General features: G+C 41.4%; 3 protein-coding genes across 3 annotated transcripts in view; 2 read left to right on the forward strand and 1 right to left on the reverse strand.

Moving 5' to 3' along the window:
• The window catches only part of abce1 (ATP-binding cassette, sub-family E (OABP), member 1), a 27,454-nt gene extending 10,540 nt beyond the window's left edge, over window positions 1-16,914 (reverse strand). The window contains exons 1-11 of the mRNA XM_055156781.1: window positions 16,754-16,914; window positions 10,936-11,073; window positions 9,224-9,309; window positions 7,756-7,853; window positions 7,023-7,140; window positions 6,697-6,834; window positions 6,366-6,435; window positions 3,890-3,986; window positions 3,699-3,788; window positions 2,536-2,657; window positions 2,271-2,395 (exon numbers count right to left, since the gene is read on the reverse strand). Of these exons, the coding sequence (XP_055012756.1) occupies window positions 2,271-2,395; window positions 2,536-2,657; window positions 3,699-3,788; window positions 3,890-3,986; window positions 6,366-6,435; window positions 6,697-6,834; window positions 7,023-7,140; window positions 7,756-7,853; window positions 9,224-9,309; window positions 10,936-11,073; window positions 16,754-16,913 (1,242 nt within the window). The 5' untranslated portion in view covers window position 16,914. The remainder of the gene's footprint in view (window positions 1-2,270; window positions 2,396-2,535; window positions 2,658-3,698; window positions 3,789-3,889; window positions 3,987-6,365; window positions 6,436-6,696; window positions 6,835-7,022; window positions 7,141-7,755; window positions 7,854-9,223; window positions 9,310-10,935; window positions 11,074-16,753) is intronic.
• The window catches only part of LOC110164763 (F-box/WD repeat-containing protein 7-like), a 117,684-nt gene that overhangs the window by 57,846 nt on the left and 42,338 nt on the right, over window positions 1-17,500 (forward strand). The gene's annotated exons all lie outside the window — the stretch shown is intronic.
• The window catches only part of anapc10 (anaphase promoting complex subunit 10), a 6,302-nt gene continuing 5,702 nt past the window's right edge, over window positions 16,901-17,500 (forward strand). The window contains exon 1 of the mRNA XM_055156782.1: window positions 16,901-17,072. The gene's annotated coding sequence lies outside the window, so the exon portion shown is untranslated. The remainder of the gene's footprint in view (window positions 17,073-17,500) is intronic.

Consider the following 17,500-nt stretch of genomic DNA (forward strand, 5'->3'; position numbering starts at 1 on the left):
GTGTGTGTTTTTGTGTGTTCCAGACCTGGTAGTGTGTGTGTTTGTGTGTGTGTTTTTGTGCGTTCCAGACCTGGTAGTGTGTGTGTTTGTGTGTGTTTTTGTTTGTTCCAGACCTGGTAGTGTGTGTGTTTGTGTGTGTTTTTGTGCGTTCCAGACCTGGTAGTGTGTGTGTTTGTGTGTGTATTTGTTTCTTCCAGACCTGGTAGTGTGTGTGTTTGTGTGTGTGTTTTTGTGCGTTCCAGACCTGGTAGTGTGTGTGTTTGTGTGTGTATTTGTTTGTTCCAGACCTGGTAGTGTGTGTGTTTGTGTGTGTGTTGTGTGTGTTGTGTGTGTGTCATGTGTGTGTGTTTGTGTGTGTTTTTGTGTGTTGTTCCAGACCTGGTAGTGTGTGTGTTTGTGTGTGTGTGTGTGTTTTTGTTTGTTCCAGACCTGGTAGTGTGTGTGTTTGTGTGTGTTTTTGTGCGTTCCAGACCTGGTAGTGTGTGTGTTGTGTGTGTTTTTGTGCGTTCCAGACCTGGTAGTGTGTGTGTTTGTGTGTGTTTTTGTGCGTTCCAGACCTGGTAGTGTGTGTGTTTGTGTGTGTTTTTGTGCGTTCCAGACCTGGTAGTGTGTGTGTTTGTGTTTTTGTTGCGTTCCAGACCTGGTAGTGTGTGTGTTGTGTGTGTTTTTTGTGCGTTCCAGACCTGGTAGTGTGTGTGTTTGTGTGTGTTTTTGTGCGTTCTAGACCTGGTAGTGTGTGTGTTGTGTGTGTGTTTGTTGTGCGTTCTAGACCTGGTAGTGTGTGTGTGTTGTGTGTGTGTTTTTGTGCGTTCCAGACCTGGTAGTGTGTGTGTTTGTGTGTGTTTTTGTGCGTTCCAGACCTGGTAGTGTGTGTGTTTGTGTGTGTTTTTGTGCGTTCCAGACCTGGTAGTGTGTGTGTTTGTGTGTGTTTTTGTGCGTTCTAGACCTGGTAGTGTGTGTGTTTGTGTGTGTTTTTGTGCGTTCCAGACCTGGTAGTGTGTGTGTTTGTGTGTGTTTTTGTGCGTTCTAGACCTGGTAGTGTGTGTGTTTGTGTGTGTGTTTTTTGTGCGTTCCAGACCTGGTAGTGTGTGTGTGTTTGTGTGTGTTTTTGTGTGTGCGTTCCAGACCTGGTAGTGTGTGTGTTTGTGTGTGTTTTTGTGCGTTCCAGACCTGGTAGTGTGTGTGTGTGTTTGTGTGTGTTTTTGTGCGTTCCAGACCTGGTAGTGTGTGTGTGTTGTGTGTGTTTTTTGTGTGTTCTAGACCTGGTAGTGCGTGTGTTTGTGTGTGTTTTTTGTGCGTTCTAGACCTGGTAGTGTGTGTGTTTGTGTGTGTTTTTGTGCGTTCTAGACCTGGTAGTGTGTGTGTTTGTGTGTTGTTTTTGTGCGTTCCAGACCTGGTAGTGTGTGTGTGTGTGTGTTTTTGTGTTCGTTCTAGACCTGGTAGTGTGTGTGTTTGTGTGTGTTTTTGTGCGTTCTAGACCTGGTAGTGTGTGTGTTTGTGTGTTTTTGTGCGTTCCAGACCTGGTAGTGCGTGTGTTTGTGTGTGTTTTTGTGCGTTCTAGACCTGGTAGTGTTCGTGTGTGTGTGTGTGTATGTTTGTGTGTGTTTTTGTGCGTTCCAGACCTGGTAGTGTGTGTGTGTTTGTGTGTTTTTGTGCGTTCCAGACCTGGTAGTGTGTGTGTGTTGTGTGTTTTTTTGTGCGTTCCAGACCTGGTAGTGTTCGTGTGTGTGTGTGTATGTTTGTGTGTGTTTTTGTGCGTTCTAGACCTGGTAGTGTGTGTGTTTTTGTGCGTTCCAGACCTGGTAGTGTGTGTGTGTTTGTGTGTGTTTTTGTGCGTTCGTTCAGACCTGGTAGTGTGTGTGTTTGTGTGTGTTTTTGTGCGTTCTAGACCTGGTAGTGTGTGTGTTTTTGTGCGTTCTAGACCTGGTAGTGTTCATGTGTGTGTTTGTGTGTGTTTTTGTGCGTTCCAGACCTGGTTGTGTGTGTGTGTTGTGTGCGTTCCAGACCTGGTAGTGTGTGTGTTTGTGTGTGTGTTGTGCGTTCCAGACCTGGTAGTGTGTGTGTTTGTGTGTGTTTTTGTGCGTTCTAGACCTGATAGTGTGTGTGTTTGTGTATGTTTGTGTGTGTTTTTGTGCGTTCTAGACCTGGTAGTGTGTGTGTGTGTTTGTGTGTGTTTTTGTGCGTTCTAGACCTGGTAGTGTGTGTGTGTGTGTGTGTGTATGGTTGTGTGTTCATGTGTGTGTGTTTGTGTGTTTTTGTGCGTTCTAGACCTGATAGTGTCTGAGCCTCTTCACTTCTTCTTCGTTGGCCGTTTCTGCCACTTTAAACACCAGCGACGCTTCTCTGAACCTCAGGTTTTCTGTGGGAACGTATCCGTCCAAGAAGATGTTGATACCTGCACGAGAACGAGAGAAGAAGATCACACACCAGGTCAGGACCGAGAGGAGGTCCAGGAGAGGAGGTCCAGGAGAGGAGGTCCAGGAGAGGAGGTCCAGGAGAGGAGGTCCTCTTCCCCTGTCCCCTTGTCCTCGTTACCTTCTCGGACGCTGAAGGGCATGGTCACCACTCCGTAGGCGCTGGGGACTCCGTACAAGCAGCAGATGAAGTCGGAGAGATAATCCAACACACTGAGGTCGTGTTCCACTACGATGATGTATCTGAAACACACACAAACACACACACACACACACACAAACACACACACAAAAGGAGTTTAAAGTTCACTTTACTCACAACACTTTGCAGCTGACGTCCTCGACTTTCTCTGAGGCCTGTTAGACTTTAATCTGATCTTCATTTTGAGGAGAAAGAACGGATTTTTGTTTTGTTTTTTTCCACACTCTTCTCTCTTTCTCTTTTAATGTAAATTTTATGATGGTTATTTATGATCCGATTTATTAGTTTTATGATTTTAACGTCTTTCTTATTCCGTAAAGCACTTTGAATTACTCTGTGTACGAACTGTGCCGTACAAATAAACTTGCCTTTAATCTGAACTCCAACATTTGTGCCGTTAAACACGTTCCGCTCAAAAAACATAACACAAGAAAATATTAACATCAACCCACAGCTGTTTGTTACACTGGGAGTAACAAAAAAATTGACATCACTTCGCAGGCCAATAATTTTTTTAATTGTTGTTACAAAATTCTTGTTTGTTGTGTTTTCAGGTTGAGTCGTTCTCTCCCAAACAGAATCATTTAGTGTGTTGAATCGGCTGCTCACACTCACCCAGGACTGAAGCTTCAACACAACATCTGGAAAAACTTCATCAATTGCAAAACAAATTTGGACTTAGAACAAAAAATATAAAGAGTGCGGCTTTTAGACGACTAAAGAATCTGGACCGACTTCAGGACAAAATTACTTCTTTTCTAAACAGCTCAACTTGAAAACAGAACAAAAATATCACCTAAATCTGTGAAAATGTGAGGTTATTTTAACAAGAATTGGCAAAAAAAACATTATTGGCCTGCGAAATGATGTCACGTCTTTTTTTGTGGAAAATCAAACTCATGAACGCTCAGACTGACCACAGGCTCCTGAAAAATGTGCCGCTCAAATCCACTTTGTTTTTTTTCTCGCGTCTTAAAACTCATTTGTCGGTTTTTTTTAAAGTGTGTGTTGTGTTTCTAGGGCAGCAGCTGCACATTCCTCCATAGACACACACGTAGAACACCCCCGGGGCCCCGTCTCACCTGTCTGGAGTGATGAGGGAGCGGATGGTGATGGCCGCCTTCAGCCGCTGCTTCACGTCCAAGTAACTGGACGGCTCGTCGAACATGAAACTGAAACGCACACACACAGAGCAGAGCAGAGGGAGGTGAGCTTCAGCGTGAGGGCGACAGAGCGACAGTGACGGCGGAGGGGGACTGCAGGGGGCGCTCACATGTCGGCTCTCTGGATGCAGACGACCGCGCAGGCGAATCTCTGCAGCTCTCCTCCGGACAGGTCCTCCACGTTCCTCTCCCTCAGGTGAGTCAGGTCTGCGCACACGCGACACACGAGAGTTCAGAAGAGGGTCCATATCACACACATTTAACACACAAACCCTGAAGATTTAGGAGTTTAGAGCTCTTCTCTCAAACTAAAAACACTCCTACACATTGTGAGGTCATGTGGTGATACAGGAAGTGCTCCACCGTGATTTTAATCCTGGAACAGACCTTTTCCACGACGGCAGGAAGTGTCCCACTGTAGTTTTGCTGAACTTCCGGTTAATCTTTTTCTGTGTAAATTTCTGTAAATGTGTGTGTGTAAGTGTGTGTGTGTGTGTGTGTGTGTGTGTGTAAGCATGTGTCGTATTCTCCAGCAGCTTCATAAATTTGCCCCATCAAAATTTTGTTGATGTGGTTTATATTCAGGGGCGCTCGATAGTCCAGAAATTACGGTACAAGTGTCTTTGACGCAGCAAGAACCAGAGGGAACTACATGGACCATGATCCTTTGCTCCGTCTCAGTGTAGACTCGACATGACAAAATAACTGTTAGAAGCACTTTTAAATCTAAATTCTTTGGATTGTGACAAAAGTAAAGGACTGTTGAAGCATTTTAAACGGGACATTTTGTTGATGAAGATGAAATTTTAGTCTGTTGGACAAATCAGATTTAGAGTTTTGTAATTCTCTTTTTACTTGTATTTACGCTTCTACACTTACAGAATGGGGCTGTGGGGTTTTTAACAGAACTCGCATTACATCAGTTTATCTTCACTGCTCTGTCCTCCCTGTTAAGCTCCGTGTTGATTTTAAAATCCTGGTTTTAACTTCCAGAGCTCTAAATGGATTTACTACACCCCCACACCTCAGGTCACACCTCAGGTCAGGGTCTCTTCATCGTCCCTAAGACCCAATTTAAAACACGGGGGGACGTTTGCTTTCATGAGACAGACTCGATCGACTCTTCTAAAAAAGCAGCTCGAGACACGACAATTTAGACAAGCAAAAGATTATCTCAGTTTTCCTGAAGATCTCAAACAGTTTTTAGTTCCCTTCAGATCCTCTTACGGTTTACGTCACGCTGATCAGAGATTTTTTTTGTCCCAAGAGTAAAAAACAAACAGGAAAACACTCTTAAATATAAAGCTTCTGATTGGATCAATCTTCCCTCATCGATTTGAGCTTTAACTTCTGTCCCTTCATTTAAAAAAGCTCTGGTTCAGTATTTACAGAACCGATGCCATTGTTTTTGATCATTTTGTTGTTCATCTTGTTGTATTTTTTGATTATCTTTGAACTCTGTCTTAGTTATTCTGCTCAAATTTGATTTATTATGTGTTGTTCATTTGTGAGTTCGTTCGTGAGTTTGTTCGTGAGTGAGTTCCGGGTTCGTTCAGGAGTTTGTTCATTCATGAATTTGTTCGTTCGTCAGTTTGTGAGTTCGTGAGTTTATTCGTTGTTCGTGAGTTTGTTCGTCAGTTTATTCGTTCGTCAGTTCATTCGTGAATTCGTTCGTGAGTTCGTTCGTCAGTTTATTCGTTCGTCAGTTCATTCGTGAATTCGTTCGTGAGTTTGTTCGTCAGTTTATTCGTTCGTCAGTTCATTCGTGAATTCGTTCGTGAGTTTGTTCGTCAGTTCGTGAGTTCGTTTGTTAGTCAGTTTGTGAGTTTGTTCGTTCTTCAGTTTATTCGTGAGTTTGTTCGTTTGTGAGTTCGTTCGTTAGTCAGTTTGTGAGTTTGTTCGTTCGAGAGTTCGTTAGTCAGTTTGTGAGTTTGTTCGTTCGTGAGTTTGTTAGTCAGTTTGTGAGTTTGTTCGTGAGTTTGTTAGTCAGTTTGTGAGTTCATTTGTTCAGTCAGTTCGTTCGTCATCTTGTTCGTTCGTTCGTTCGTTAGTCAGTTTGTGAGTTCGTTCGTTCGTCAGTTTATTCATGAGTTCGTTTGTTCGTTAGTCAGTTTGTGAGTTCGTTGGTTCGTCAGTTTGTTCGTCAGTTCATTCGTCAGTTTGTGAGTTCGTTTGTTCATGAGTTCGTTTGTCAGTTTATTCGTGAGTTCGTTTGTTCATGAGTTCGTTTGTCAGTTTATTCGTGAGTTTGTTTGTTCGTTCATCAGTTTGTTCGTGAGTTCCTGAGTTTGTTTGTTCGTTCGTGTTGATTTTGTTGTTTTGATGCTTATTTGAACTGATGTATCCTACTGTCTGCCCGACTGTATCTGTCTTTTGTTGTTGTATTTTTGAGGACCCCCTCACAAACGAGATGGCGAGACTCTCAAGGGGCTTATCCTCCAAATAAATACATTCAAATATAAATAAAGACTCATTTTCTTACTCTTTAAAACAGTAAATCACCAAAACAGCCAGTCTGATCCACTGCCCAACCCCGAGTTATATTCCCCTGTTCTCCAAAAGAACTTTAGGAAGTCCTTTTCTTACCCAGTTGTTCACAAATGACGTCCTGCGTTTCTGTGTCGTCTTTCCTGCTCAGTATGGCCCCCACTGACCCCTGCAGGACGACAACGGAATTACACATTAACACAGAATCAGGTTTACGGCCGTAGAGACCACAAAATACCAAAACACTGTACATTTTTCATTATTTTAAGGATTTTAAAGTAACAAACGCTAAATAATCATGTTCAAGACTCAAAGCGCTTTATCCGAAGGTCTTTCAGTGGGATTCGAACCACCAACCTCCAAACAAACGGTGGACAAACGCTCTAGCGGCTGACGATGACGTGATGAGAATAAAAAAACCTGCACGCACCTTGACGGTCTTGGGGATCTGGTCCACGTACTGGGGTTTGACGATGGCCCTCAGGTCGTCCTCCAGGATTTTGGTGAAGTAGTTTTGGAGCTCGGACCCTCGGAAATAAGTCAGGATCTCCTGCCAGTCCGGAGGATTCTGGAAGAGACACAGAGGTGAACCCAGACATAAAAATTTAAGATTGTTTCAAATAGTTTTAAGACTTTTTACGACATCACGGGAATCCTGGAATAAAGAACAAAACAGAAACTCTCCTCCGCTGTTCTCCGACTTGTGTTTTTTTTTAGAAGAACCTAAAGAACCCGCGTTACTCTGTTCACACTCACGTCGTATCTGCCCAGGTTCGGCTTCTGTTTCCCCGCCAGGATCTTCAGAGCTGTGGACTTTCCGATACCGTTGGTCCCGACGAGCCCCAGCACCTCGCCCGGCCGCGGGATGGGCAGCCTGGACACAAGGGGGCGCCGTGCGTTACAGACGAGGCGTAAAACACAACAGGACGTCAAAACTTACCCACCGACAGTGTTTATTTTACAGAAAAAAGTCTTGGGAAAGAGAAACGTCGAACCCAGAGTCTGTAACACTCGACTTAAGAATCCTCAAATTTTTATCTTTTTTATTTTACCTGTAAACATTCAAAAACTGTTTGAGTTAAGAACAAAAAACTAGAGTCTAAAACGAACGGACGTGTTCAAAAAACCCAGATTCAGAACCAAAATTATAAAACAAAACACTGCTGTGAAAGAAGCTAAAGATCAAGAACAATAATGACATTTAACAAATCAATAAAAATCCATAAATTCAGCTCATTAAGTACGAAAACGAAAAACCAAGTGCAGATTCTGTTTGGTTTTTTTGTCTGAATCGAGTTTGTGACTGAAATGAAACGTACCGACATGTTTTAAAGTAACTCTCAGATAACAGAAGATCAGACTTTTTCTGCTCGTTTTCGTTCATTTCTTGCATGTTTAAAGTTACGACTCAGTTTAAGTGTTTTTATATTTCATGACACACATAAATAAATCAGCGTGGAGCAGCAGAGGGAGGGAGGGAGCGTCGTACCGGTGCAGTTTGAAGGAGTTGGCGCAGTATCTGTGAGTGGTCTCCTTCTCCAGGTTACTCGGCAAATTCACGATGGACAACGCCCCAAACGGACATTTCTGTAAAAAAAATATAATAATAATAACACAAGGGTTCAGGAATAAATAAACTCCTTTAAAAAATATTAAATACTCTATTAACCCTTCCAGACCAACAGGATCGTTTACGACACCTGGGAACATGTTTTAGAACCGGGCGTAACTTTCTGACCATAAAAGATTGATTTTGACGTTGGGAAATCGAGTGTCCAATAGGAACTTTGTTTTGGTCCAAACTCGGTGGCTCCGTCCATTCTGATTGGTCCAAACTTTGCCAAAGAGTGTCGTGAGTCAAAACGGTCGATGTTCTGAGCGTCTCTGTTCAGAACAAGTGAAAAATTCGCTCTAAGTGCAGAAACTTGTCACATAAATGGACAAATTATGCATTTTGGTCTGTGTAATTCTGCAAAATCAAACTTACATGTACATTTGCACATTTAGATAGATTTTAAAGTTCTTTTATTGGTTTATAAAGCTCTTAATGGTCTTAGTCCTATTTATTTATCTGATCTGCTTTTATCACATGAGCCTCTCGGACTTTTTAAAAGTAAACTTAAAACATATCTTTTTAATTTAGCTTTTAACTAAAACTTTCACCTGTTTTAACTTAAATTATCATTATTATTGTTATTATTATAGTTTTAAATTAAATTATCATTACTATTTTACTTAGTCTCCATCTGATCTTAGCTCTACATTTTCATTTTTATTATAACTTTTAAGAGCTTTATGTTTATTAGTTTTTATGTTTCTGTTTAAATTGTTGTATATATGTGGGGGGTTAATTAATGTATTGATTTTTTTCTGTTGCAGGTGAAGCTCTTTGTGCTACATTTCAAATGTATGAAAAGTGCTATACAAATAAAGTTTGATTGATTGATTTAATTTGTGTAATTTCATGGGTATAAATTGCTAAAAAAAAAAAAAAAAACTTGTGAAGTTAAAACAGACGTTATTACAGCAGTCAGCCATTTTATTTAAGATAACTTATTTTTCTTTGTGTGACGCAGCCTCATTTTAATCTGCTAATGATAAAAACAGATCTGATAAACACATTTATTGTTTTTTATGTTAAAATAAGCAGCTTTTTATTGGCATTTTGTTGTAACTGCTTTATTATAAGTTACTGAGCCACAATAACACGTGAACTGGAATGTGAGAATATTACACTGAGATCTCTGAGTATTTTTGTGTTTTTCTCCTGTAGTTTCACTCTGTATTCAGAACAGAGTTTTTGTCTCTGAGTCAGAGTTTAGCTCCACGTCAAACTGAAGCTGCTGCTGCTCTGAGGAAGAACAGTCCAGAACTCAGATCAGACACTCGTCAGTCCGACCCGAGCCACGATAAACAAACATTTCACTTTCAGATCGTGACAGAAACAGTTTTTTTACCTTGATGCAGATGCCGCAGCCTATACACAATCCCTCTGAGATCAGCACGATTTTACTCTGAGGAGTCACTTCTATGCACAGTTTCCCTACAAAAACACAAACACAGACACAAAATCATTAGAAAATTTAATAAAAATAATCCTAAATCTGTCAGCACAATATTGAAACTTTTAGCAATCAACAATATTTCTGTAAAAAACTGTAATTTTAATATTATACCGATGTTTTAATCTACTTTTCAACTCCATTATTTCAGTTATAATAAAAGAAAATTAAAATTGAAAGGAAAATCATGAGTAAATTCAGCTGTATTGAACATTGGTTTAAGAAAAACAAACATTGCATTTTATCTGATGAAAAACCCTGGATTTGTTGTGATGTTCTGAGCATCGTGTCAGAGAAATATTATAATATCAATACTTCTATTGATCCGCTGCAGTGATCCTTTGTGTTACCATGGCAACACAACACACACGAGAAAACACGGACAAAAAAGGTTTAAGATCGTCAGAATTAAATTATTTGTATTTATAATAAAATCTCTCTTGTAAACGTTGTGAATGTAAATATGAGCAACTTGTAATTTGTACTGAACGAATCTTAAAATACAGACACAGTTAAACAGTGTAAAGAGCCGGTGATACGTGGGGTCATTTCTACTGTCGTTAGGACTCGAGACACGTTTTTTTTACAATCTTGGTCTCGTCTCAGACTCGAGATTTAAAACTCGACGAGTGTGATCATGTTTCATTACGGCCAAAACAAGTTTAACAATCCCAGTTTCTTCAGTTTTGTGTAAAATTCCAGTGGAAGTTTCTCAAACTGTGGGTGAGGGTCCAAAAAAAGGGCACAGGCCACATGTTTCAGTGCAGAACAGTTTGTTTGGATTATTTCTATCTTAAATAAACATTAAAATGGAGATAGATTTACAAAAATAATTATATATTTGTGCCAAAATAACTGTAAAATACAAATAAATGTAGAAAATGACAAAGATGGTCTCGATTTGGTCTCGGTCTTGTCTCGTCCTTTAAAAGTCTCCGTCTTGTCTTGGATTCGTCCTTTGAGAGTCTAGGTACCCTATAGTCTGCCTTGTCTTGGTCCTGGGACCCCGTAGTCTCGGTCTCGGCCTTTAAAAGTCTCGGTCTCGGGACCCTGTGGTCTCGGTCTCGTCCTTTAAGAGTCTCGGTCTTTTCTCTGTACCATGTGGTCTCAGTCTTGGTTTTATCTCGGTCTCAGCCTTTTTAAAAGTCTCCATCTTGTCTCGGTCTCACTACCCTGTGGTCTCAGTCGTGGTCTCGGTCTTGTCCTGGTCTCTGGACCCTGTGGTCTGGGTCAGGTCTCGGTCTTGTCCTGGTCTCTGGACCCTGTGGTCTGGGTCAGGTCTCGGTCTTGTCCTGGTCTCTGGACCCTGTGGTCTGGGTCAGGTCTTGGTCTTGATTATTGCGCTCTTGACCACAACACTTTTCATTTCTGTAATTTTGTTCTCGCTCTTACGTTGGTTCTGAGACGCGCCTTGGAAAGATTAAAAGTCCTTTAACCGTCAGTTCAGTCCTTCTCAGTTCGCCCGGACGCTACGCAGTCGACCTTAAACCTGTTTTTCTGTCGGCGTTTGCTGGTGTGTGCGTCGCGTCGCCGTGGTAACTGCTCAAAAATCACGTCACAGATTCACAGAGTAGAAAAAGCAAAGCGTCTGAAGCGGCGGCTCTTACCCATGCGGACGACGGGGCAGCTCTTCTTGCACTCCTGACGACACTTCTTGGGTTTGCATTTGTCGTGGTTGACGATGGCGATCCTGGTGTTTTTGTCGGCCATTTTGAAGGCGATGGATGGGCGCGAGGACTGAAGCGCTGACGAGGCGAGAAACGAAAGAGGATGAGGTTAGACAAAGATTCAAACACAGACGCAAACAAACAAGAATCGTTACAGCGACCGGACGTTCTGAGCTCCACTGAAAGAAAAACAGCTCAAATACAAACTTAAGACTGTTTGTGTTTTATATTTTGAAACTAAAATTCAGGAAAAAGTGTCTGAAGCAAAGATGAGACAAAAATATAACTAAAAAATAAGATTCTGTCCATTTTTGTACAACAATAATAAAAAAAAAAACACTTTTAACACATTAGAATGTCGTTTTATACCCAAAACATTGTTTGTTTTTGTCGTAGGAATCACAGACCGTTTGTATAAATGGACAAAGCCGCCGCGTTCCAAACAGGAAACGATTTGGCTCCATCGATTCTGGCTCCAGTTCACTTTTTATTGAAAAACCGTGGCCCTTCTCTCTGTACCTGCTGCTGTCAGACTCGCCGTTTCGGTCTAAAAAAGTTCGTATTAACGAGCTCTACACGATCCTGGGGTTTTTATTTATTATTTATTATATTTATCCGTTAATAAATTCGGATTCTTAATATCGAATATGGAATCGAACGCTGTGGGTCTATGGAACTAAACAAACTTCTACTATTTAATGTAAAAAATCACATTCTGTTGTCTAAAGAAAGAGCGTTTTTATTTTCATCGTAGGATCAGAATCTCGTTCAAGTCTGTTCCTGAGTATTGAAATAAAGTACACAGGTTATAAAGATGATTATGGAAAATTATTTGTTTATTCAAATTTTAAATGCTGTTGATTTTCTCACTATGAATTCATAAACTCAAATAATTTTTAATCTGAATTACCGTTGATTAAATTTAACATATACATTTTCAGTGTTTAAAAATATAAATAAAATAATCTTTTAAATATTCGGCACAAATATTCTCAAGTGTAAAATTTGCAGTGAAAAAATTGCAGCAAAGAACCAAGATTCTAAGAGAGTGGATCTAATTTCTGAATTTTAACTGTTGAATTTTGGCTTAAAAATGTTTATTATGAAGATTTAAAAGGTGAATTTTCTATTTTGAATTTTTTAAAATGTTGAAAATGTAAACTTCAGAATAAAAATAGTAAAAGTGAGAGATCGTGTTGTATATTTCCTGGACTGTGGTGTGGTCAGACTGAGCGTCGCTCGGAGAGTCACTGCTGAAGCCTCATTTTCAATTCACCTCCAGTCACTTTTCAGAGCAACAAAAGCCCCGCACCGACCCGGCCTCTGTGTGACTCTGACCCAGAACTGACCCAGAACTGACCCAGAACTGACCCCGAGCCTGACCCCGAATGTGATCCCGAGTCTGACCACAGAACTGACTACAAACTGACCACAAACTAAATGCAAACTGACCACAAACTGGCGACAAAATGATTACAAACTGAGTACAAAACTGACTAAAAAAAACTATCACAAACTGACCACAAACCTGAGTGCAGAACTGACCATAAACTGACCACAAAAAAAAAAAAAAAAAAAAAAAACTGACCACAAACCTGACAGCAAACTGAACACAAACCGACGATAATACGATTACAAACTGACCACAAACTGAGTACAGAACTGACCAAATAACGACCACAAACTAAATGCAAACTGACCACAGAACTGACCACAAACTGACGACACACTGACCACAATCTGAGTACAAAACTGACCACAAAACTAAATGCAAACTGACCACAAAAAAAAAAAACACAAACTGACCACAGACTGAGTACAAAATTAAGCACAAACTAAATGCAAACTGACCACAAACCTGAGCGCAGAACTGACCACAAAACCGACGACAATACGATTACAAACTGACCACAAACTGAGTACAAAACTGACCAAAAAACGACCACAAACTAAATGCAAACTGACCACAAACTGACGACACACTGACCACAATCTGAGTACAAAACTGACCAAAAAATAACAGCAAACTGACCACAAACCTGACGACAAACTAAATACAAACTGACCACAAAAAAACAACAAACTGACCACAAAACTAACCACAAACTAAATGCAAACTGACCACAAACCTAACCACAGAACTGACCACAAACTGACGACAAAACGATCACAAACTGACGACAAACTAAATAAAAACTGACCACAAAACTGACCACAAACTAAATAAAAACTGACCACAAACTAAATAAAAACTGTCAACAAACCAACCATAAACTGACTACAAAACTGACCACAACCTGAGCATGAACTGACCTCAGAACTGACCTCGGAGGTTCCATCACGTGGGAAAAATATAGGAGAGTTTTTCTGACGAGCGTTACGATAACGACCTCACTATTATTATTATTATTTCATTACTTATTTTTCCAGTTTATCTTGACTTGTACATTTACATTTCTATAATCACGTCTTATTCCACTCCCGTCTCTTGCTCTTTTTTGTTACTTAAATTTATCATCACCATTTATATTTTTATTCTTTGTTATTTTTATTGTGACGTGTGACTCCTGAGTCCAGATCTAAAACTTTGTTCCTTCCTACATCATCTGCCTCTTCGCACTTCAAGAAAAAAATAAAAAAAAATAAAAAAAGACCGAGTGGAATTTGGCAGATTTGTTTTTGCAGCAGTTTTTGGGGGGTTATTTTTCCTGTACACATATCGAAATATATATCGTTTAGGGAGATACAGCAAAAATATCGAGATATTTTTTATTCCATTCGTCCAGGCCTAGTGCCGTGAATGTTTTTTAATAATCGGATTCTGTTGAACAAGTTTGTACAACTCGAAAACTCTGAAAACACAGAGTAAAGTGGAGAATTAACTTTGTGTTTGTGGTTTGTCGATTTCTTGAGACGAGGTTTTCAACTTTAAAAAGGTGCATTTTCTCCATGTAGATGTTATTTCTTTGTCGTGAATGTTCCGCAGTGTGTCTTTAAACCTTTCTATCTTCACGGAGACCAAACCAGACGCAGTTCCAGGTCAGATCTGCGGAGAGGCGACGCCGCTCACAGTCAGAATGTTTGTTTTCCTTGGGATTTTTGACTCTAAAACCACCTGTAAGTGAATAAATAAACGCTCCACACCTTTTGCACTTTTAAAACACGTGTTGACGACGACCGCGGGAGGACTTTTAGATCGTCGCGTTTGTGAGCGAGTATAAACGGGCCGCGGGAGTGTCCACGCCGCGAAAACTTACACAATCAGTCAACGGGCAGGACGAGGCGGGATTAGGAGTTTCACAAACACTAAATCTCACACGGGGAAGTCTCTACGTCAAATAATCATCAAGAAAATCAGACTGGGGATGAGTTTAAAGCTTCGGTGGACACGTTTACATCATGTTTGTGGTGAAATGTTTTTTATTTCATGTGTGTGAGCGTCTGGAGGTGGGGGGGGAGGTTCTGATTGGACAGAAACACCAACAGATTTACGTCTTTGAGAAGAAAACACAAACTTCAGCTGCTCCCGGTTTTTCTCTCATCTCGGTTTGTAGTTCCTCCACGAACACAAACACTATCCAAACTTTTTTTTACCAGGACTAAACCAGGTCTAAACCAGGACTCTATACAGTCTAAAACAGTACTAGACAAGAAGGGCGACACAACGAGCATGCGCCGAAGCACCCACATTATTTTTAACAAGAAGAAACGAGAAACATGACCCAGGAACGAAATTCAGATTAAAACAAACACTTACTTCAGAATTAAGATTAATTCACAATCTTTTTCAGTTGGAAATAAGTGTTTACGTGGTCTTTTTAAAGACGAATTAAGTTTTATTCAGAATTAAATTATTTTTATTCGAACTAAACGTGGCCAGCGTGGTACATCCAAAATACAACTTTATCGAGACAAAATACGACCAAAACAGGAGGGACAGGATCTTCTCAGTGGAAGAGTTTTAAGTTTTGTCTTAAGACCCACTTTTATTCAAAATTGGTCAAAAATAGGGACACACGGGGACAAATTCAGTGGTTTTGTATAAATCTGCAGGGACAGGGGACACAGGGGACAAAACTGTGACTGTCCCAGGGAAACTGGGAAGTGTGGTCTCTATTATCAATAGAATTGTTCTGTGATTCCAAACTAAGTCCCTTGTTTGTGCTTCTGAGTCTCGTCCCGTGAGTCACTGTGGGTCTCGTGGCCTTTACACCAGCTTAGAGTGACCAGATTTTCAAAATAAAACACTGGGACATCCCGGGTTTGGATTGGGTGGTAATAATAAACGAGTGTGTAAAACTGTTACACACTGGGCACTAATGTGAGTCAGTTTAGTCACATTTTCTTTGTGTTTTGGTCGTTTTTTAAGCAGATTTTCTGTATTTTACCCAAACAAATGACAGTTTATGTCTCTGTTTACTGTTGGCAGAGATCAGATTGGTCAAACATTGTGACAGTCCTGGTTTAGAGTTGATGTAGTCCTCATTTAATCTTAGTTTAGTCCTGGTTTAGCTCAAATTGGTCAAAAATAGAGACACCTGGGACATTTCTTGTATAAAACCTGGACAAATCAGTGGTTTTGTATAAATCTGCTGGGACAGGGGACAAAACTGTGACTGTCCTGGGGAAACAGGGACATCTGGTCTCTATTATAGATAAATTAGAACCACAGAACAATTCTAAGTCCCATTTTCGTGCGTCTGAGTCTCGTCCCGTGAGTCACCGCGGGTCTCGTGGCCTTTACTCCACAAACCCACACACAAAACACCTGTACGTGTACCTGTCCCCGCGCGTTTACCCCCCCACAGGGACACACTGGGGTCCGTCCACAGCACACACGGGGTTTGTAGACTCGTTTTGATCTCGTATTATCTCTGGTTTTGTCTGTTTTGTCTCTGGTGTTATCTTGGGTGTTGACTTGGGTTTGGTTCTGGTTTTATCTCATATTAGCTCTGGTGTTGTCTCGGGTTTGGACTCAGGTGTTGTCTTGGACTCGGGTTTGGACATAGTTTTGTCACTGGTTTGTCTCGGGTTTTGACTCGGGTTTGGCTTTGGTTTTATCTCATATTATTTCTGGTTTTCTCACGGTTTTGTCTCTGGTTTGTCTCAGATTTTGACTCGGATTGGTCTCGGGTTTTGACTCGGATTGGTCTCGGGTTTTGACTCGGGTTTGGCTTTGGTTTTATCTCATATTATCTCGGGTTTTGACTCTGGTTTTATCTCTGGTTTGGTCTCCTCCGTGGCGCACTGAGTCTGTCGGGCGGCGGCTCCGTCTCTGTCCTCGGCTCTGTCCTCACGTAACCCGCCCGACCCGCGCTCCTGCGGCCTATACACCCCCGGAACCCACCGTGTGCGGGTCACGGCTCTCGGAATCACGCGTTAATCGCGCGTTAATCGCACGGGAATCACTCCGGACAAGTTCGGGCGACGTAACTTCGTCCGAGCGGCACGTCGGGGATTTTCTTCGACAGCACAAAGTGAAGATCGGCGGAGATAACGTCATTCACAGACACGTGCTGGGTGCGGACTGAAGCGCGGCGTCGGACAAAGTGTAACTGTGTTTAATCTCGTTTCCGATCGTGTTTTATTCGCCGTAAAATCCTCGTTGCGTACATTCATGCGGCGGCTAACGGCGCTAGCCCCGGGCCCTGCGCTGACAGCCGCCGCACTTAGCCGCTACACTTAGCATCGCCGCGTGTTTCAATGACAACAACGGCGTCTTTAATCGCTCACCCGCGGCACAAACGCGTAAACTCACCCCTCCCTGATCCCCGTGACTCGACCGCAAGAAGCTCGGCGGTTCGACTCGGTTCGGGGCGCAGATCCGGACTCGGAGTTGTTTTTTTTCCCGCAACGTGTTCGTCTGGAGCCGGCGGAAAGATGGCGGGACACGCGTCAGCAGAGCGCGACCGCGTCATCGGGGACACGTCATCGGGACGCGACTTGGCGCAAAGTGGGAGATTTTTTTTTTATTTTTTTTTTTGAGAAGGAAAAACGCTTTAAACTGTTTATTTCTGGATTTAATCGCGGAGTAAAAACATCGCGACGCGCTGGAGAACCGTAACTAAATCCACCCGGTAGGAGCTGTGTGAAATAAACGTTCCATTTCGTGTCGGTTTTTCCGTGTTTTTAGCCTCGGAGCTAAACACAAACATGACAGAAACATTTACATTTTTATTTATTTCAGAATAATCCAAAAGAATAAAGGCAAATTTAAAGTGGACAAGTTTTAAAAAAATATATATATATATATTTATTTTTTTTGATTAGTAATAATAAAATAAAAGTGAAACGAGCGCGAAATTATAAAAAATTGTTCTGCACACGGCACTAATGTGTTTAGTCCTGGTCTAGTCCCTGGTTTAGTCCTGGTCTAGTACTTGGTTTAGTCCTGGTGTAGTACTTGGTTTAGTCCTGGTCTAGTCCTGGTCTAGTCCTGGTTTAGTCCTGGTTTAGTACCAGGTTTAGTCCTGGTCTAGTACCGGTTTAGTCCTGGTTTGGTTCT

This window comes from Boleophthalmus pectinirostris, unplaced genomic scaffold (assembly GCF_026225935.1).
Source record: "Boleophthalmus pectinirostris isolate CB_2022bp ecotype Guang Dong unplaced genomic scaffold, ASM2622593v1 HiC_scaffold_20, whole genome shotgun sequence".
Taxonomy (NCBI): domain Eukaryota; kingdom Metazoa; phylum Chordata; class Actinopteri; order Gobiiformes; family Gobiidae; genus Boleophthalmus; species Boleophthalmus pectinirostris.